Raw genomic sequence first — 21,878 nt, forward strand, 5'->3', positions numbered from 1 at the left:
TTCTTCCATCATCTTTTCTATTGTTTTTTAACAAGAAGAATCTAGTCCTTTCAGAATTAAAATATATTTTAAAGCCGTAATTTTAAGTAAAGTCAGTTTACAAGACGCCAAAAGACCCAAATAATGGCAACCCTAACATTTAGTAATAAGCAGGAAAACTTATACCCAGAAATCTAAAGTTATGAACATCAATATTAAAAATATAGGATTTACTATTATAATACAGTTGTCCCTACGTATTCCTGGGGGATTGGTTCCAGGACCTCTCACAGAAACCAAAATCGCTTATATAAAATGGCATAGGGTGACCGGGTGCGGCAGCTCACGCCTGTAATCCCAGCACTTTGGGAGGTCAAGGTGGGCGGATCACGAGGTCAGGAGATCGACATCATCCTGGCTAACACGGTGAAACCCCATCCCTACTAAAAATACAAAAAAAATCAGCCAGGCGTGGTGGTGGGCACCTGTAGTCCCAACTACTGGGAAGGCTGAGGTAGGAGAATGGCGGGAACCCAAACTCCGCCAAGGAGGCAGAGCTTGTACTGAGCTGAGATGTCACCACTGCACTCCAGCCTGGGCGACAGAGCGAGGCTCCGTCTCAAAAAACAAACAAAAAAAAGGCATAGGGCCCGTGTCGGTATGTAGAAAAATAAGCAAAAGAAAAAAAAATTGTAAAGGCATAGAATCTGCATATAACCTATTCACACCCTCTTTATTTTATTTAAATCTCTAGATTATTTAAAATACCTGATACAATGCAAATGCTATATAGTTATTACACTGTATTGTCCAGGGAATAATCCCAAGGGAAAAAAGTCTGTACACGTTCAATACAATCATCATGTCTTTCCTGAAATATTTTATTTATTTATTTATTTACTTTTTACTGTCCACCTTAGGGACAGGAATGGAATATTTTAGATCCAAGTTTGGTTGACTCCACAGATGCAGAGCTCACAGAAACGAGGGCTAACAGTAGTCCCCAAAAGCAATCTTCCTCTGAACAAATTTGACTGTAAATATTTTTGAGGAAAAAAAAAGTTCTCAATGTCCTTAGAGAAATCACAACTTAGGTCTAACGTGAAAATATAGGTGGAGTTGTTAAATTAACTGTAACATAAATTATAGTAGAGCTGATATTTGATAAAGGTATTTGGTCTGGATGGAATAAGCAGGGAAAAGAGCTGGACAAAAACAATTTGCCAGTTCTCAAAAGAATATACACTACTGATTTGAAAAGGCTGGTCTCAAATTCAGTAGAAATATATTTTAGAGTAGAAGAGAACAATTATTCTGGTTACCGTATATACAACAGTTTAAAAGAGTTACTTCTAAAAGAACATCCAACTCCTTTTGTTCTTATTCCACCTTACCACTATGATTTGGTCTTCTGTAATAATATCCACTAGAATGGTTAAGTCCTGTGCACATACATGCTCCCACCAGAGATACTAACAATGGAACCCAGATGCATTAGTCAGAAGAGTCCACCACCCTCATTAGAAACCCATCCTGGATTTATGGTGTCTTACAAAGAGGTTCAGTCAAGCAACATCAAGCAGCCCTACTGAGAAAAAAGTAGAGGGATTGGACAGATACAAAATTATCAAACAGACTAAGAAATTACATATAGGAACAAATATTGCTTTATTATTACCCGGGAGTTTCTTTCATTTTACTTTAATTTCACTATCTGTTTTACTCTATATCAAACTATACTTCTTTTGAAATTAATAATAATTTGTTTCAAAAACCACAAAACACGTATTACATTCAATTAGCTTTAATGCCACTTTAGCTGAGTTTTAACTAGCTAAGAATAACAAACCAGGCCAGGCACAGTGGCTCACACCTGTAATCCCAGCACTTTGGGAGGCCAAGGCCAGTGGATCACTTGAGGTCAGGAGCTCAAGACCAGCCTGGCCAACATGGTGAAACCCCATCTCTGCTAAAAATACAAAATCAGCCAGGCGTGGTGGCAGGTGCCTGTAATCTCAGCTACTTGGGAGGCTGAGGCAGGAGAATAGCTGGAACTCAGGAGGCGGAGGTTGCAGTGAGCCGAGATCGCGCCACTGCACTCCAGCCTGGGGGACAAGAGCGAGACTTCGTCTCAAAAAATAAAAAAAATAAAAAAAAATAACAAACCATACTTGGAAAAAAGAAAAAAGTCTGATGACAATCAAAAGACAGAAAATAACAATGGAAGTCAACAGCCTTACAGAACCAAAAGAAAAAAGACTGGAAAACTATGTCTTACCTCTTGAAAAATATTCAATGATGCTGATAAAGATGAACTGTCAAAGCTATGGGCAATCCTATTACACCAATTCAGCAGATCCCTTTAAAAAAAAGAAAAGAAAAAACGAAAAGACCACAGGCCAAAGACATCAGGGGCATCAGAATTTATTGACCCACTTAAGTCTGGGCTTACCTGACAACTCTCTTCTTTCTTCTGACAATGCTTTAGATAAAAGGTATTTGAGCAACCAGTAATTAAGGGTTCCCAATCCTTCCCCTCTTTGTATTTGTGTGTAAAATTTAAAAGCAAAACAAAGAGTTCCCAATCTTCACCCATTCCAGGAAGTGACCTATAAAATCATTACTCTGCCTTCCATGCCAGACAAGGTAGCAGGAAAGGAGAGAAGCAACCAAATCAGATCAGAATGAGGAGGTTTTTTTTTTTTTTTTTTTTTTTTGAGACAGAGTCTTACTCTGTTGCCCAGGCTGGAGTGCAGTGGTGCAATCTCGGCTCACCGCAACCTTTGCCCAGGTTCGAGCAATTCTCTGCCTCAGCCTCCCGAGTAGCTGGGATTACAGGCATCTGCCACCGCTCCCAGCTAATTTTTGTATTTTTTTTTTTTTTTTTAGTAGAGACGAGGTTTCACCCTGTTGGCCAGGATGGTCTCGAATTCCTGATCTCGTGATCTGCCTGCCTCAGCCTCCCAAAGTGCTGGGATTACAGGCGTGAGCCACCGTGCCCAGCCTGAGGAGATGCCCATTTCTAATTCTCACTTCTCAAAGGGAAAGTCAACCACTGAGAACAGAGAACGGCACAGAAGTCATAGATAGCAAAATCCAAGACTTATTTAAGACTCCAAGTGTCAGAAAAGGGCATTTGGTGAAAGAATTATGTTAGGAGCCATTCACAAGTTTGTCTTTAAAAGTTATTTTTTAAAGTTAAAAACATTACCCTAATCAAGCCTTCCCAGTCGTTAATTATAAATCTGAAAAAGGGGCCGGGCGCAGTGGCTCAAGCCTGTAATCCCAGCACTTTGGGAGGCCGAGACGGGCGGATCACGAGGTCAGGAGATCAAGACCATCCTGGCTAACATGGTGAAACCCCGTCTCTACTAAAAATACAAAAAAAAAAAAAAAAAAAAAACTAGCCGGGCGAGGTGGCGGGCGCCTGTAGTCCCAGCTACTCGGGAGGCTGAGGCAGGAGAATGGCGTAAATCCGGGAGGCGGAGCTTGCAGTGAGCTGAGATCTGGCCACTGCACTCCAGTCCGGGCGACAGAGCGAGACTCCGCCTCAAAAAAAATAAATAAATAAATAAATAAATAAAATAAAATAAAATAAAATAAATCTGAAAAAGGGATCTGACACCACGAAGCAACCTATAATTTCAAAACCTGACCATTTCCTTCTAGCTGGTAAGAACTTTGAACCTAGGAGGCAGAGGCTGGAGCGAGCCGAGACTGCGCCACTGCACTCTAGCCTGGGTGACAGAGTGGGACTCTGGTCTCACAAAAAAAAAAAAGAAAGAAAAGAAAAAATTGTTTAGTCCAGTACCTTAAAGATAATTCTCTTCCCTCAAGGGTTGGTCTTTTGTTTTCTCTTCTGGCTTCTGAAACTTCTTCAGGTGCCTGTTCACATCCAACAGAACTATCACTCCAAGAATGATGTTTCTCTCCAGTAAGTTGGATATAAATGTCAAGCAGGTGATCAACCACTGCCAATAGACTAGGATATCTGCTCTGAAGAACCTGACAGAGGGAAAAAAAAAAAGAAAATTTAGCAACCAGCATGGTAATTTTTAAAAGCACACAAACTACTGCCGAAACTAGTCAGCCAAAAAATGGATTTCTCTATGAAATTTGTTCACTGGGGACGGTAGCTCACACCTGTAATCCCAACACTTTGAGAAGCCAAGGCAGAGGGATTGCTTGAATTCAGGAGTTTGAGATCAACCTGGGCAACATGGTGAAACTTCGTCTCTACAAAAAATACAAACATTAGCTGGGCTTGGTAGCGTGTGCCTGTAGTCCCAGGTACTCAGGAGGCTGAGTAGGGAGGATCATCTGAGACTGGGAGATCAAAGCTGCAGTGAGCAGTGATCATGCCTAGGTGACAGAGCAAGACCCTGTCTCAGAAAAAGTAAATAAATAAAAAATAAAAATAGGCCGGGCATGGTAGCTCACGCCTGTAATCTCAGCACTTTGGGAGGCCAAGGCGGGCAGATCACGAAGTCAGGAGATCTAGACCATCCTGGCTAACATGGTGAAACCCCATCTCTACTGAAAATACAAAAAAACACAACAAATTAGCCGGGCGTGGTGGCAGGCACCCAGCTACTCGGGAGGCTGAGGCAGGAGAATGGCGTGAACCCGGGAAGCTGAGCTTGCAGTGAGCCAAGAACACGCCACTGCACTCCAGCCCGTGCGACAGACCGAGATTCCATCTCAAATGAATGAACGAATGAATGAATGAATGAACGAAATGTGTCAACTTTACCAAAAATAAGAACTTCCCCTTACCCACTCCCGCTCCCACCCATCTACCTCACTCAAACATCATGATTTTCTTCCTACCCAGAACTCAATTATCTGGCAATCTCACCATCTATAACACAGTGTCGGGGGTAGAAGTCATGTTAAAAGGTTCTCCAAGTAACCAAAATATATGCAACCAACTCCAAGGAATTTATTCATTAAATAATTATTAAATTACTATTTAATTTCAAACACAGCTCTGGTAAGGTTCATTATGTAATTTCTCAATGAAAAGCATGTAAAAGGAGCAGGGTACAGTGGATCACACCTGTAATCCCAGCACTTTGGGAGGCTGATGTGGGCAGATTGCCTGAGTCCAAGAGTTGAGATAAGCCTGGGCAACATGGTGAAAACCCGTCTCTACAAAAAATTTGCTGGGTGGGGTGGCACACACCTGTAGTCAGTCCCATCTACTTGGCAGGCTGAGGTGGGAAGATCACCTAAGCCTGAGAGGTTGAGGCTGCAGTGAGCTGAGCACCACTGCAGTGCACCACTGCACTCTAGCCTGGGTGACAGAGTAAGACCTTCTCTCAAAAAAATAATAAGATATAAAATCAGTTAAGCTGGGTGTGGGGGCTCATGCCTGTAATCCCAGCACTTTAGGAGGCCGAGGTCAGTGGATCACCAGGTCAAGAGACCGAGACCATCCCGGCCAACATGGTGAAACCCTGTCTCTACTAAAAATACAAAAATTAGCTGGGCGTGGCAGCATGTTGCAGGAAGTCAGGGACCCTGAACGGAGGGACTGGCTGGAGCCACAGCAGAGGAACATAAATTGTGAAGATTTCATGGGCATTTATCAGTTCCCAAATAATACTTTTATAATTTCTTATGCCTATCTTTAATCTGTTAATCCTGTTATCTTCATAAGCTGAGGATGTACATCACCTCAGGACCACTGTGATAATTGTGTTAACTGTACAAATTGATTGTAAAACGTGTGTTCGAACAATACGAAATCAGTGCACCTTGAAAAAGAACAGAGTAACAGTGATTTTTAGGGAACAAGGACAGACAACCGTATGTTTCTCCTTGCAGAGAGCCTATAAACGGACGTGCAAGTAGGGAAGATATCACTAAATTCTTTTCCTAGCAAGGAATATTAATACTAATACCCTGGGAAAGGAATGCATTCCTTGGGGGAGGTCTATAAACAGCTCTGGGAGTGTCTGTCCTATGCAGTTGAGATAAGGTTTGAGATATACCCTGGTCTCCTGCAGTATCCTCAGGCTTACTGGGGTGGGGAAAAAACTCCTCCCTGGTAAATTTGTGGTCAGACTGGTTCTCTGCTCTTGAACCCTGTTTTCTGTTAAGATGTTTATCAAGACAACACGTGCACTGCTGAACAGACCCTTATCAGTAGTTCTGCTTTTGCCTTTTGCTTTGTGATCTTTGTTGGACCCTTATTAGTAGTTCTGCTTTTTGCCCTTTGATGCATGTGATCTTTATACCTACTCCCTGTTCTTACACCCCCTACCCTTTTGAAACCCTTAATAAAAAACTTGCTGGTTTAAGGCTCAGGTGGGCATCATGGTCCTACAGATATATGATGCCACCCCTGGCGGCCCAGCTGTAAAATTCCTCTCTTTGTACTCTTTCTCTTTATTGCTGAGTTGGCCTACCCTTACGGAAAATAGAAAGAACCTATGTTGAAATATTGGGGGCGGTTCCCCCAGTAGCGGCACACACCTGTAGCCCCAGCTACTTGGGAGGCTGAGGCAGGAGAATCACTTGAATCTGGGAGGTGGGGTTTCATCATGTTGGCCAGGCTGGTCTCAAACACCTGACCTCAGGTGACCTGCCTGCACTCAGCCTCCTAAAGTGTTGGCATTATAGGGATGAGCCACTGTGCCTGGCCACAAACTTCAAGTATTTTCCTACATTTTCTTTTTTTTGTTTGTTTGTTTGAGACAGAGTCTTTCTCTGTCTCCGAGAACAGTGCTCTGTGGCATGATCTTGGCTTGCTGCAACCACTACTAAAAATACAAAAGAAAATAGCCAAGGGTGTGGTGGGCACCTGTAATCCCAGCTACTTGGGAGGCTGAGGCATGAGAACTGCCTGAACCCAGGAGGCAGAGGTTGCAGTGAGCCAAAGTCATGCCATTGCACTCCAGCCTCGGCAACAAGAGCGAAACTCAGTCTCAAAAAAAAAAAAAAAAAAAAAAAAAGAAGTTTGTTTGGTAACACATATTTACCTATATACCTACATCATCAAGAAAGGGAAAAGCATCTCTTCCATGTCTGCATGACCACTGACAATGCTTTGTCTGCCACTCTCCTAGATAAAGCACTGGGGAAGGGAAATCTTCCAAGTGAGACATCCAAGGGAAGTGGGGCGTGAGCACAGTCAAGTGTAGTATACTTCTTACTGATCTAGGATAACTACAATACTAGAAACGGAATCAATGTAGAAAACCTATAAAGTGATTTACCTCAATTCTCATTAATTCCTAGATCAAAATGTCCATTAAGTTAAGTGTGAAAGATATGACGTCAAATCAACTTAGTAAAATGATCCTGTGGAGACAACTAGGAAAATCTGAATATAATTTAAGAATGCAGGCCAGGCGCGGTGGCTCAAGCCTGTAATCCCAGCACTTTGGGAGGCCTAGACGGGCGGATCACGAGGTCAGGAGTTCGAGACCATCCTGGCTAACACGGTGAAACCCCGTCTCTACTAAAAAAATACAAAAAGCTAGCCGGGCAAGGTGGCTGGCGCCTGTAGTCCCAGCTACTTGGGAGGCTGAGGCAGGAGAATGGCATAAACCCGGGAGGTGGAGCTTGCAGTGAGCCGAGATCCGGCCACTGCACTCCAGCCCGGGCGACAGAGCGAGACTCCGTCTCAAAAAAAAAGAAGAAGAAAAAAAAAGAATGCAATGATACTGAGGAATTACTGTTCATTTTATTGTGTATAATGTTATTGTGGTTATATATAAAAATGCCATTAAATTTTTAGAGATGTATGCTGGGAGTTTGCTTTCAAATATATTAGTACAGAAAAAATAATAGATGAAGCAAATACAGTAAAATACTAGCACACAGACTGTAAAATTTAGGTTGATGAGTGTTCTGGTGGTTTATTACACTGTTTCCTATTCCATGCAAGTTTGGAACTTTTCATGTAAAAAAGAAAATCACAGACATCTTCTAAGGTGGTTTATTATACTATTTCCTGTTTCATGCAAGTTTGGAACTTTTCACGTAAAAAAGAAAAGCATTGATTTTTTTTTTTTTTTGAGACCGAGTCTCACTCTGTAGCCCAGGCTGGCATGCAGTGGCGCTATCTCGGCTCACTGCAAGCTCTGACTCCCGGGTTCACGCCATTCTCCTGCCTCAGCCTCCCCAGTAGCTGGGACTACAGGCGCCCGCACCACACCCGGCTAATTTTTTGTATTTTTAGTACAGACGGGGCTTCACCGTGTTAGCCAGGATGATCTCTATCTCCTGACCTTGTGATCTGCCCACCTTGGCCTCCCAAAGTGCTGGGATTACAGGCGGGAGCCACCGTGCCCAGCCAACATTGATACTTTCTAAGACCCACATACCTCATTCAGTTCTCGCTTATCCAGGTTATCCAGGTGAATTTTGGTCCAATATTTGTCTAGCAAAGTAGCATGACTGTTTAGCGGTCGATACCAATTTCCTCCACAGCTCAAGAGTCTATGTTTCAAAATAAAAAACACAGTCACACAAAATTCCAAATGTTAATCCTGAATTGCACCTTTGGATATTACTTGCTGTACACTGTCTCACATAGGAAAAATATTCATAATCCCTTCTGTTTCCAGATGCTACACTGTTGGGCTTACAGGGCAGATGATAAATGAAAGGCTGATAGTTAACCCATGTTTGGCTCTTCTCCTAAGAAGCAGTGATAGTGCTTTAATCAAATATTTTCAAATCACTGCAAATAATTCTACAAAGTAAATGTTTTTATTTCAATGACAGGTTCCTCTTCCTTAAGACATAAATACCTTTAGGAAAGAGAAAGCATAATCTAAGGCTCATAGCATTAACATTAAGTTCACTGCTTGTTACCAGAAGCTACAGTACTTAAAACCATTAAAAATTTCCAGAAGAGAAAAAAGTAGAGAAGGAATATACATTACACATACACTCTGGGGAAGGTACATGCTTATGCATAAGCCACTTAGTTCTCATAACTCTCCTGAGAGGAAGATGCCATTCCTTTCTTCTGACATAAATGGAAGAGAAGGAAAGAATGGCCCTTATACACTCAACTGTAACTGAAAATGGCAGAACTGAAAATTGAATTCAAGTTTATCAGATCAAAAGTTTGTCTAACATCTTTCTACGATGTCCCAGGTCTTTCTGGGAAGTGTTTTAATCTACCAGGGAAGAACTTCACTGTCTCTATAAATAAAATTAAGGTCAGCCAAACTCAGTGGCTCATGTCAGCAGTTCCAGAACTTTGGGAGGTCAAAGCAGGAAGATCGCTTGAGCCCAGGAGTTCGAGACCAGCCTGGGCAACAAATTAAGGCCTCATCTCTAAAAAAAAAAAAACATAAAATAAGACGGGCGTGGTGGCTCACACCTGTAATCTCAGCACTTTCAGAGGCTGAGGCAGATGGATTGCTTGAGGCTAGAAGTTTGAGACCAGCCTGGGCGACATGGCAAAAACCCCGTCTCTACTAGAAACACAACAATGAGGCATCGTGGCGTGCGCCTGTAGTCCCAGCTACCTGGGAGACTGAGGCACAAGAATCGCTTGAACCCAGGAGGTAGAGGTTGCAGTTAGCCAAATCATGCCACTACACTACAGCCTGGGCGACAGAGTGAGATTTGGTCTCAAAAAAAAATTAATTAAATAAAATTAAAAATCAAGGTCTCTCAAAACTAACAGTGCCAGATACAGTGGCTCATGCCTGTCATAACAACACTTAGGAGGCCACAGTGGAAGGACTGCTTGAGTCCAGGAGTTCAACACCAGCCTGGGCAATGCAGCAAGATCCCATCTCTTAAAAAAAAAAAAAAAAAAAGTTTTTAGCCAGGCATGGTGGTGCACACCTGTAGTCCTAGCTACTCAAGAGGCTGAGGCAGGAGGATCACTTGAGCCCAGGAGTTTGTGGTTACAGTAAGATTTGATTAAGCCACTGCATTCCAGCCTGGGTACAAAGCAAAACACTGTCTCTAAAAATGAAATAAATGTATAAAACAAAAGTAACAGGATTGGGCCAGGCACGGTGGCTCACACCTGTAATCCCAGCACTCTGGGAGGCCAAGGCAGCAGATCATGAAGTCAGGAGATCGAGACCAGCATGGTCAACATGGTGAAACCCCGTCTCTACTGAAAATACAAAAATTAGCCAGGTGTGGTGGCAGGTGCCTGTAATCCCAACTACTTGGGAGGCTGAGGTAGGAGAATTGCTTGAATCCAAGAGGCAGAGGTTGCAGTGAGCCAAGATCACACCACTGCACTCCAGCCTGGGCAACAAAACAAGACTCCATCTCAAAAAAAAAAAAAGTAACAGGGTCAGCTGGGCACACAGGCATGTGCCTGTAGTTTCAGCTACTTGGGAGGCTGTGCTGGGAAGACTGCTTGAGCACAGAAGTTCAAGAACAGCTTGGGCAACACAGTGAGACCCCATTTCAAGAAAAAAAAGAGTAATTGGGTCTAGGAAGGTATTCCTTGAGTAATATCGGGTTAGCTAAACACTCCATATAGAAGTGAATGTTTAACTGAGGTAAACACTAATATAATCAATTAACTATAGAATGTTAGTTTCACTCATGGGCATTTAAAGACATTGAAGAAGCTGTGCAGGTATAGACTAGCAGTAAGAAATAAACTACTGCCTTAAGGTAATTTTAAAATGTAGGCAGGAATATATACTAAGCATGTTCAGTTTTCTTGCCTTTGTTCATGCTTATAGCCAATTAATTTTTCAATTGCCTGAAATCTACCTATCATTATCACCATCATGGCCAGCCATTAACTGGGCATTTATTGTGACAGGTCTTTAGTAGGAGTCATTTCACTTATTCTTTACAGCCACCATTTGAAGAAGGTATTATTAACCCCATCATAACCAGACAAGGTATACGTAGGTACTAAGTACCAGTGTCATGACTCAAAACCTGGGCTATCTGACAATAACCTCACCTCTGATTATTTTTTAAAACATGAAAGAGGCCGGGTGCGGTGGCTCAAGCCTGTAATCCCAGCACTTTGGGAGGCTGAGACGGGCGGATCACGAGGTCAGGAGATCGAGACCATCCTGGCGAACACGGTGAAACCCCGTCTCTACTAAAAATACAAAAACTAGCCGGGCGAGGCGGCGGGCGCCTGTAGTCCCAGCTACTCGGGAGGCTGAGGCAGGAGAATGGCGTAAACCCGGGAGGCGGAGCTTGCAGTGAGCTGAGATCTGGCCACTGCACTCCAGTCCGGGCGACAGAGCGAGACTCCGCCTCAAAAAAAAAAAAAAAAAATACATGAAAGAAGGTGAAGTGTTTTAAAATGGTTACTTATTTTTGGCCGGGCGCGGTGGCTCAAGCCTGTAATCCCAGCACTTTGGGAGGCCGAGACGGGCGGATCACGAGGTCAGGAGATCGAGACCATCCTGGCTAACACGGTGAAACCCCGTCTCGACTAAAAAATACAAAAAAATTAGCCGGGCGAGGTGGCGGGCGCCTGTAGTCCCAGTTACTCGGGAGGCTGAGGCAGGAGAATGGCGTGAACCTGGGAGGCGGAGCTTGCAGTGAGCTGAGATCCGGCCACTGCACTCCAGCCTGGGCGGCAGAGCCAGACTCTGTCTCAAAAAAAAAAAAAAAAAAAAAAAAAAAAAAAAAAAAAAAAAAAAAAATGGTTACTTATTTTTAAGTGGGGGGGGGGAACCTCTTAGTTTACAAATTATCTTCATTAAAAATAATCAGGAATGAGAAGGTTAGCCCTGTTACCACTTCCAACTAACCTTGCTCAAAGTAGACCCAGAGAACTCTATTACAGGACTTCTGGCTCAGCATGCAGACTTATGAGTAAGTGGCTCCAGAGTGAAAACAGAAAGGTTACTAGTACATACCTCCTGGTTGCAAAAAACTGAAATCCAGATGCCACTTTCAGACAGTCACCTCGGCCAGGAATCAAGAGATCTCCATTCTCCAAGAGAGGGATCAGCACAGAAACCTAAATCAGATAACCGCACTGATAAAGTAAAGCTATTAAGACAAAAGTAATCAAAACAAAACAACCCTCTCTCAAAATGAGACAGACAGACCCTTAGAGGAAACTTCAGCTCTCCTAGTCCAAACTGGAGTCAATATGCAAGCGGGAATGTCTGACTCTCCTACACTCCAGCACAATTTATACACTCGACATTCAGGAGTGCCTCCTGTGGATCACAGCCAAGCAAGACACAAGAAGACACAAGAATACAGACAGGACCAAGGCTTTACAGCCTAGAGGTTGATGGGAGAGGGAAGGCATGCAAATTCCCACACAGCACAATCGGTGTACCCCAAGAGTATACAAAGTCATATGTAAAGATAGAGGGGGTTCTGAATCAGAACAGAATGATTTAGAAGCAGGGCAGTGAAGTATTCCCAGAGGTAGTGACATTTGCTGAATCTTTAAAGAAGAATGAGCAGAAATTAACCAGGTTTGGTGAAAGAGAACTGGTACATACACTTCAGGCAGAAGTATGCACGTGCATTTTTAAAAAATTGAGAAGCCTAAAAGCCATGGCACAAGAATTCTGTTTTGTTTAGGGTAGAATGTGCATAAGAAGCAGCAGAAAGATGTGAGTCTTAGAGATAAGTAATAAAAGGCTTCCTGTGCTGAGCTAAGGGCTTTGAACTTTTGCATAAGTGTTATCGAGAGGCTTTTAGGCTGAAAAGAAAAGAAATAATTCCATTTTTTATTTTAGAAAATCAACTGTGTAGCAATTTGGAAAGGAGCTAGCCTGGAGGAAAAACGGTCAAAAAGGACACTATTCAGATAACAAAGGCAAGACAGATAGGTAGTTAAAATAAGCCAGTGCTAAGACAATGGGACAAGAACGAATAAAGAGGTCAGGCAAAGGCAATAAACGATACGGAGACTAACTGAACGAGAGAGGAGGAAGAGGTGTCTAGGGTTTAGAGTGGTAACTTGTGTTAGAAAAGGTGTTCCTTTCGTTTTCTTTTGCCCACTACAAAGTGGTGGGGTTTTTGTTTGTCTTGAGATGGAGTCTCACTCTGTGGCCCAGGCTGAAGTGCAGTGGTGTGATCTCAGCTCACTGCAACCTCTGACTCTTGGGTTCAAGCAATCCTCCCACCTCAGCCTCCCAAGTAGCTGGGATTACAAGCATGTGCCACCATGCCCGGCGAATATTTGTATTTTTTTTCTTTTTTTGGTAGAGACAAGGTTTCACCATGTTGACCAGGCTGGTCTCAAACTCCTGACCTCAAGTGATCTGCCCACCTCAGCCTTCCAAAGTGCTGGGATTACAGGCGTGAGCCACCGTGCCCAGCCAGCAAAGTGGTTTTTGACTCTAACAATTTTTTTTTTTTTTTTGCCATAATAGGTTTTGTTTCTGGTTTTCTTTGTTTGTGCTTAAGAAAAGGCGATTTTAAAAAAAAGAAAACAAGTCCAATTTGGACATCTTGAACTTGTGCTGGCAATGGGCATGCAAGTAGAGATTTTTTTAAGAATGTGGACTAGCCCACTTTGCAGACACTGCCACTGGACACAGTCAACCCCACTACGTTCTTCAACATCACCATGAGGATGAGCCCTTGGGCCACATTTCCTTTGAGCTCTTTGCAGACAAGTTTTGAAAGACAGCAAGAACTTTCATGCTAAGCAATGGAGAGAAAGGATTTGGTTATAAGGGTTCCTGCTTTCACAGAATTATTCCAGGGTTTAAGTGTCAGGGTGGTGATGTCACACCCCATAACGGCACCTGCATCAAGTCCATCTACAGGGAAAAATTTCATTATAAGAACTTCATCCTGAAGCATAAAGACCCTGGCATCTCGTCCATGGCAAATGCTGGAACCTATACAAATGGTTCCTAGTTTTTCATCTGTAGAGTCAAGACTGTGTGGTTGGATAGTAAGCATTTGGTCTTTAGCAAGGTGAAAGAAGGTATGAATATTGTGGAGGCCATGGAGCGTTCTGGGTCCAGGAATAGCAAGACCAACAAGAAGATCACCACTGCTGACTGGGACAACTCTAATAAACTTAACCTGTGGGGCCAGGTGCGGTGGCTCATGCCTGTAATGCCAGCACTTTGGGAGGGTGAGGTGGGCAGATCACCTGGGGTAAGGCATTCAAGACCAGCCTGGCCAACATGGTGAAACCCCATCTCTACTAAAAATATAAAAATTAGCTGGGTGTGGCAGCACACACCTGTAGTCCCAGCTACTTGGGAGGCTGAAGCCTGAGCCCGGGAGGCAGAGGCTGTGGTGAGCTGAGATCGCGCCACTGCACTCCAACGAGATTCCATCTCAAAAAAAAAAAATTGTGTCTTCTCTTACCCATTCCTTCTATAGCCTACAAGAGCACCCTCCACTCCATTTGCTTGCAGTAGGCTATAATCTTTGTGCTCTCACTGCAGTTCTCTGGGTTCCATATTTTCTTATTCCCCTCTACATCTCATTGGATAGCAGAGTTAAGTTTATAGTTATGAAATAAAAACTAAATAACAACAACAACAAAAAAACAAAGTGTAGACTAGACATATGGATCCAGGAGTTGTGAGTTTATAGAAGTTTCAAAAGAAAAGAAAAAAAAGTGAGAAGAGCAGAGAGGCAAAGAAGAGGGTTCTAAAATATCAGACATAATATTTTAAGCATCATTATTTTATACATGGCTAGGAGCTGAAAGAGAAGCCCAAAATAATATAAAAGCAATTCCAACATACTCTAAAACTTGCATCTAAAGAAAATTATCCTGAATGAGGTCTGTAAAAGCTACTTTAAAATGATAATGGGTCATCTATGAGCTGAGAAGTTCTGGAAAAAACAAAACAGTAAGAGCATCTGAAAAATCTGCACAATGTGCACAGACATTCATAAACCTATTGACAGCCTGACAGTGGCTCATGCCTGTAATCCCAGCACTCTGAGAGGCAGAGGCAGCAGATCACTTGAGGTGAGGAGATGGAAACCAGCCTGGCCAACATGGTGAAATCCCATTGCTACAAAAAAATACACAAATTAGCCAGGTGTGATGGTGTGTGCCTATAATCCCAGCTACTTGGGAAGCTGGGGCATGAGAATCACTTGAACCCAGGACACGGAGGTTACAATGAGCCAAGGTCACACCACTGCATTCCAACCTGGGTGACAGAGGGAGACTCTGTCTCAAAAGACAAAAATAAAAATTGGCCAAGCATGGTGGCTCACGCCTGTAATCCTAGCACTTTAAGAGGCCAAGGCAGGCCGGGCGCGGTGGCTCAAGCCTGTAATCCCAGCACTTTGGGAGGCCGAGACGGGTGGATCACAAGGTCAGGAGATCGAGACTATCCTGGCTAACACAGTGAAACCCTGTCTCTACTAAAAAATACAAAAAACTAGCCGGGCGAGGTGGCGGGCGCCTGTAGTCCCAGCTACCCAGGAGGCTGAGGCAGGAGAATGGCGTGAACCCGGGAGGCGGAGCTTGCAGTGAGCTGAGATCCGGCCATTGCACTCCAGCCTGGGCGACAGAGCAAGACTCCGTCTCAAAAAAAAAAAAAAAAAAAAAAAAAAGAGGCCAAGGCAGGCACATCACTTGGGGTCAGGAATTTTGAGACCAGCCAGGCCAACAAGGTGAAACCTCATCTCTACTAAAAGAAATACCGGGCATGGTGGCGCACATTGTAATTCCAGCTACTGGGGAGGTTGAGGTGGGAGGATTGCTTGAAACCAAGAGGCAGAGGTTGCAGTAAGCCAAGATTGCACCACTGCACTCCAGGCTGGGCGAGAAGAGCAAGACTCTGTCCAAAAAGAATAATAATAATTAAAAATAATAATAAAAATAAAAATAAGTAAACCAGTGACTTCCCAGATAACCTGGTATCTGAAAAAAACTGCCCAAGACGAAGGGCACTAAAAAGGAAAAAAACTCAACAAATATTTTTCAACTGCCCTGTAGTTTACATCTCAGTTTTATTTTTAAGTCTCATTGGTAGGAGTTAGCCTTGGCTCTGGGCTTCTTAAAACTGAGTTTCCGGCCCTGTAGAAGTGAACATTAAGACACCAGAACACAGTGATCAAACTGTGAGGCCCTATCTGGGCCAATATCCCCAGAACATCTTTGCTTCATTATACTCTAAAACACTGATATAACATACACACTTATTTTCAGCTATTCCTTCCCCTTCATCTCTCCCTAAACACACACACACACACACACACACACAACACACACACACACACACACACACACTCTCTCTCTGTCTCTCTCTCTCTCTCTCTCTCTCTCTCTCTCGTTCTCTCATATCCAAGGCAGAAAAGCCTATACACAGTTCATTTGAGCGGGTTCACCTTAAAAGAAAATTAAAACCGCCCAGGTGCGGTGGCTCACACCTGTAATTCCAGCACTTTGGGAGGCCGAGGCGGGCCGATTACCTGAAGTCAGGAGTTCATGACCAGCCTGGCCAACATGGTGAAACCCCGTCTCTACTAAAAATACAAAAATTAGCTGGCCATGGAGGAACATGCATGTAATCCCAGCTACTTGGGAGGCTGAGGCAGAATTGTTTGAGCCCGGAAGACGGAGGTTGCAGTGAGCCGAGATCGTGCTACTGCACTCCAGCCTGGCCGACAGAGCAAGACTCTGTCTCACATAAAAAGAAAAAGAAAAAAGAAAATTAAAACTGCCGGGCGTGGTGGCTCACACCTATAATCCCAGCACTTTGGGAGGCAGAGACGGGTGGATCATGAGGTCAGGAGATCAAGACCATCCTGGCTAACACGGTGAAACCCCGTCTCTACTAAAAATACAAAAATTAGCCGGGTGCAGTGGCAGGCGCCTGTAGTCCCAGCTACATGGGAAGCTGAGGCAGGAGAATGGCGTGAACCCGGGAGGCGGAGCTTGCAGTGAGTGGAGATCGCGCCACTGCACTTCAGCCTGGGCGACAGAGCGAGACTCCGTCTCAAAAAAAAAAAAAAAAAAGAAAAGAAACGTAAAACCAATCTCAGGAAAAATGTGTCCAAAGGAAGAATATTTCATCCTGCAATACATTTTCTGTCACTTTTCAGAATACAGAAGCCTCATGGATTGTCTCAATGGCTAATTTCATACATACAGAAGTGGTCTTTTTACAAACCAAAAAATACATCCAGCATATTTTTCTTAATGAAACAAAGGCAAGCACAGTCTTATTACATCATCTCCTCCTTCACTTGTCCTCAGCCCACTGCTCTGCAGCTACCACAGCTAAGAAGCAGGATCTGAAAGTTCTCAATGTACCTGTAACATGGCTGAGATGTTCCAAACCAGAACTATTCTTGGAAAAAATTGATCTCATATTCAATTAGAGGAGGAAAATACTACTGTGAAACTGGTCACATATTTAACTACTAGAGGAAACAGCACAGCCAAAATTTTATAGATTCTCTATCAAAAAAGAAACCAGTCAAGTAATTCAGGACCACAAATCAGATCAGGTAAGTAACCATGAAGCACCTGCAACATAGTATGTCTAATCAAATACATTTCTGTTTAAATCATCAACCAGAATCACTATTAACAAAATGCTTTTCCAAGACAGGAAAATACATTAAGGGACAATGAATTTCCTGAGACGACATACCACGTCTAAAGGGGCATAGTCAATATCCTCCAGAAGGATCCAGTGGCCCATTGTGGCTGCCTGTGTCAGGGTGCCAGGCTGCCACACAAACTCTCCAGGAACATCTGTGCAACGATACATCCCCAAAAGCATCTGCAGAAAGAAGATAAAGTAATTACTGAAAAACCATACCTGTAGTGGCAAGGCTACACCCTTTGATTAACTGTTAATATTCTATATGTAAGTATAAGTAAGTAGGCACTTGAGGTTTACATAGGTTGGCCCCAACAGTTATAAGCAAGACCAATAACTATTCTTATATTCCCTTAGCAAAAGCAATATTTTAATGCAAATATTTACAAGCATGACAAGCCACCAAAACTTAACATTTCCTTATTACCTTACTGTCAGTCTGATCTCCAAGCTGGACTTTGAGAAGCTGAGGAGGCTTCGTTCTACCTGTCATTGCAGCTAAATATTCAACTAAGGAAGTTTTGCCGCATCCTATTGGTCCTTCCAACAACACAGCATTCTGAGAAGCAACTGCCATAGCCAGGGTCTGCAGATTTTTGCAGACAGACTCAACCAGCACATAAGACCTAAGTGCCAGCTCCTGCTCACGTGAAGAACTCCTATTACCACCCTAAAGAGGCAAGACAAAAGCCATGTCAAGAAGAGTTCTTCCCCCAAGGAACACAAGTTAATTTCTACCGTAAGCCTTCTACTAACCTTACACAAACCTCTGTAAGCAAATTAGTAGTACCAAAACTATAAAAACAACAGGTATGTCATCTAAAGATCTCTTCGGCATGGTGGCCCATGCCCAGTCTCAGCTACTGGAAGTGCTGAGGTGGCAGTGTCATTTCATCCCAGGAGTTCAAGGATAGTAAGCCATGATCACACCACTGCACTCCAGCCTGGGTGACACAAAGAGACCCCGACTCTAAAAATAAACAAATTTTTATTTTTAAAAATAAAGCAAGGGGCCAGGTGTAGTAGCTCATGCCTATAATCCCAGTACTTTGTGAAGCCAAGGCAAGTGGATCACTTAAAGTCAGGAGTTCGAGATCAGCCTGGCCAACGTGGTGAAACCCGGTCTCTACTAAAAATGCAAAAACATTAGCTGGATGTGGTGGCATATGCCTGTAATCCCATCTACTCGGGAAGCTGAGGCTGGAGAATCACTTGAACCCAGAAGGCGGAGGCTGCAGTGGGCCAAGATCGTGCCACTGCACCCCAGCTGGGCAACAAAAGCGAAACTCAGTCTCAAAAAAATAAATAAATAAATAAAAATAAAAATAAAGCAAGGGGCCAGGTGTAGTAGCTCATGCCTATAATCCCAGTACTTTGTGAAGCCAAGGCAAGTGGATCACTTAAAGTCAGGAGTTCGAGATCAGCCTGGCCAACGTGGTGAAACCCGGTCTCTACTAAAAATGCAAAAACATTAGCTGGATGTGGTGGCATATGCCTGTAATCCCATCTACTCGGGAAGCTGAGGCTGGAGAATCACTTGAACCCAGAAGGCGGAGGCTGCAGTGGGCCAAGATCGTGCCACTGCACCCCAGCTGGGCAACAAAAGCGAAACTCAGTCTCAAAAAAATAAATAAATAAATAAAAATAAAAATAAAGCAAGGATCTGATTTTTTTTTTCCTTTCCATTTTACTGGGGGTAAGGGATGCCGTGGGAAGTAGGGAAGCAGAATTTGTTGGCAAATGTAAGAAAGTCTTCCAAAGTTTAAGTAGCCAAAAAAGCTGATGCACAAAGGTGGGGAAGTGCAAACCTCATCTATTACTGTTGGATTTTTCTTTTCTTTCTTTCTCCATATTCTAGGATTTCCGATCTGAGATCACAAACACATTTAGGAGACAATCAGGGAAATATAGACCCTGAGAGGATATCTTATAATTTTTCTTTTTTTTTAGGTATAATAACAGTACCAGGGTTATTTTTTAAGTTTGTTTCCTTTAGAGAGAGATATACATATCTATGTATATCTCTCTCTCTATATATATATATATTCAGTATATAACTGAAATATTTTCATATAAAATAGTATGATGCCTGGTATTTGCTTCTAAGTAATATAATGTGAGGAAGTCATGCAGAAATATAAACGAAAGGCAACTGATAATCATTGAATACCCAGGTCCATCAGGTCTATGGGTATTCACTACACCATTCTTTCTACTTTGGAATATGTGTGACATTTTCTGTAACAAAAAGTAAAAAAGAATATTAAAATGCACCCAGTTAAGTTTAATGAGAAAGAATTTCAGCTCTGCAGGACAAAAACATTCTCAGTCAGATGTGGTGGCTGGCTTATACCTGTAATCCCAGCACTTTGGGAGGCTGAGGAGGGAGGATGGCTTGAGACTAGGAGTTCAAGACTAGCCTGGACAATATAGTGAGACTCTGTCACTACAAAAAATTTAAAAATTAGCCAGGCATGCTGGCACACACTCAGGAGGCTGAGGTGGGAGGACCCCTTGAGCCTAGGAGTTTGAAGTTAGAGTTACAATCACAGCACTGCACTCCAGCCTGGGCAACAGAGTGGGACCCCATCTCAAAAAACTAAAAAATTTTTCTAGAGACTGGTTAAATAACAATGTGGGCCAGGCGCGGTGGCTCAAGCCTGTAATCCAAGCACTTTGGGAGACCCAGACAGGCGGATCACGAGGTCAGGAGATCGAGACCATCCTGGCTAACACGGTGAAACCCCATCTCTACTAAAAAAAATACAAAAAAACTAGCTGGGCAAGATGGCGGCCGCCTGTAGTCCCAGCTACTCGGGAGGCTGAGGCAGGAGAATGGCGTGAACCCGGAAGGCGGAGCTTGCAGTGAGCTGAGATCTGGCCACTGCACTCCAGCCTGGGAGACAGAGCCAGACTCTGTCTCAAAAAACAAAACAAAACAAAAACAATGTGAACTAATGTGTAAAGTTAAAAATGTTAACATGGTAAATGTTGTATCAAAATTTTTATATTTTTTAAATAATAACAATGCATCCAATATACATGGGGGAAAAGGGGAATGATTTATAACTTTTAAGGGGTAGTAAGTTCTCAAATATGGCTGGTTACCTAAAAACATGTGAGGACTAAAAGAAATTCAGAGCTAAAAGCTCTTGAACTTTCCTCAGGGCTGTCCCTCTCAAAAATTTAGCAGGCAGGCGCAACTCTACCCTGCACTTCGGCCCCAGCGTCCCCAATGCTAACCAACAGCAGGGCCATTCTAACCAGAATCCTTCCCTATGTTAAAATCCTAATGCCCTAAACATAATCTAGGTTGGGATACTGGTTACAGGATACGTGGGATACTGGTTACAGGATAAAGAGGGAGTGGGGAAGGGGACAGGTCTTCACAACTAGAAAAAAACACAAAGAGCTTTGGAAGTACTGGGTGTTTGGTGTTATTTATATGAAGTTTATGAATAATCACTGACTACACTTATGACAATGTGCATTTTCCTATATGTATATTACACTCAATTTTTTTTAATACTACTGACCAGAACCCAACTGATGGTTCAAGAAATGACCCAGAACTTATTCCAAGAAGAAAAGTGGGTGGGCTGGGCACAGTGGCTCACACCTGTAATCTCAGCACTTTGGCAGTCTGAGGCAGGTGGATCACCAGGTCAGGCGCTCAAGACCAGGCTGGCCAACAGAGTGAAATTCCGTCTCAACTAAAAATACAAAAAATTAGCCAGGCGTGGTGGGGGGCACCTGTAATCCCAGCTACTCGGGAGGCTGAGGCAGAAGAATCACTTGAACCTGGGAGGTGGAGGTTGCACTGAGCTGAGGTTATGCCACTGCACTTGCACTCCAGCCTGACCATCAGACAAAGTGACAACTGACTGAAGACTGCTATGGAAAAAAGAGACTGGTACCCAATAGTGCCAGATTTATGATCTACAAGGCTGTTCAAGTATGGTCTCTGGTCTCAAGCCATTCGTGGAAAGAAGCTTGCTGCATATGGCAGAGAGGACGTTCACTAGCTACTGGACTCTCACACAATGAGATAGTTCTGAAAGAAAAGGCTGCTGGGAGTTATCTCTAGACCTAGGCCTGTCTTTGCCACAGAACAGTCCAAAGGTCTCCAGCAAGTAATTCTGCCTTTGAATTACATCAACATAGGATCCTAACATGTGTTACAGAACTTCACAGTTTTTGCAGTAAGCAAACAAGAAAATATATGGATGAGCTCTGCTCAAGTGAAAGGCATCACATAGGCACCATCAGTTTCTAATGTCATATTAAACAGGGACAGGCTGGGTGCAGTGGCTCATGCCTGTAATCCCAACACTTTGGGAGGCTGAGGTGGCATGATCCCTTGAGGCCAGGAGTTCCAGAGTGGCACAGACAACATAGTGAGACCCCGTCTCTATAATT

At 43.2% G+C, this 21,878-nt stretch overlaps 1 protein-coding gene across 3 annotated transcripts in view; it reads right to left on the minus strand.

Annotated features, from left to right (window-relative positions):
• Positions 1–21,878, minus strand: part of MDN1 (midasin AAA ATPase 1) — a 190,715-nt gene that overhangs the window by 141,642 nt on the left and 27,195 nt on the right. For all 3 annotated transcript variants that reach the window (XR_004442796.1, XM_033234617.1, XM_033234616.1), the window contains exons 6-11: positions 17,887–18,129; positions 17,508–17,639; positions 11,811–11,914; positions 8,316–8,430; positions 3,791–3,984; positions 2,258–2,339 (exon numbers count right to left, since the gene is read on the minus strand). Coding sequence is in view for 2 of the 3 variants with exons in the window: in XM_033234617.1 (XP_033090508.1) it covers positions 2,258–2,339; positions 3,791–3,984; positions 8,316–8,430; positions 11,811–11,914; positions 17,508–17,639; positions 17,887–18,129 (870 nt within the window). In the remaining variant the exon portion in view is untranslated. The remainder of the gene's footprint in view (positions 1–2,257; positions 2,340–3,790; positions 3,985–8,315; positions 8,431–11,810; positions 11,915–17,507; positions 17,640–17,886; positions 18,130–21,878) is intronic.

Source organism: Trachypithecus francoisi, unplaced genomic scaffold (assembly GCF_009764315.1).
Source record: "Trachypithecus francoisi isolate TF-2019V2 unplaced genomic scaffold, Tfra_2.0 Lachesis_group15, whole genome shotgun sequence".
Taxonomy (NCBI): Eukaryota; Metazoa; Chordata; class Mammalia; order Primates; family Cercopithecidae; genus Trachypithecus; species Trachypithecus francoisi.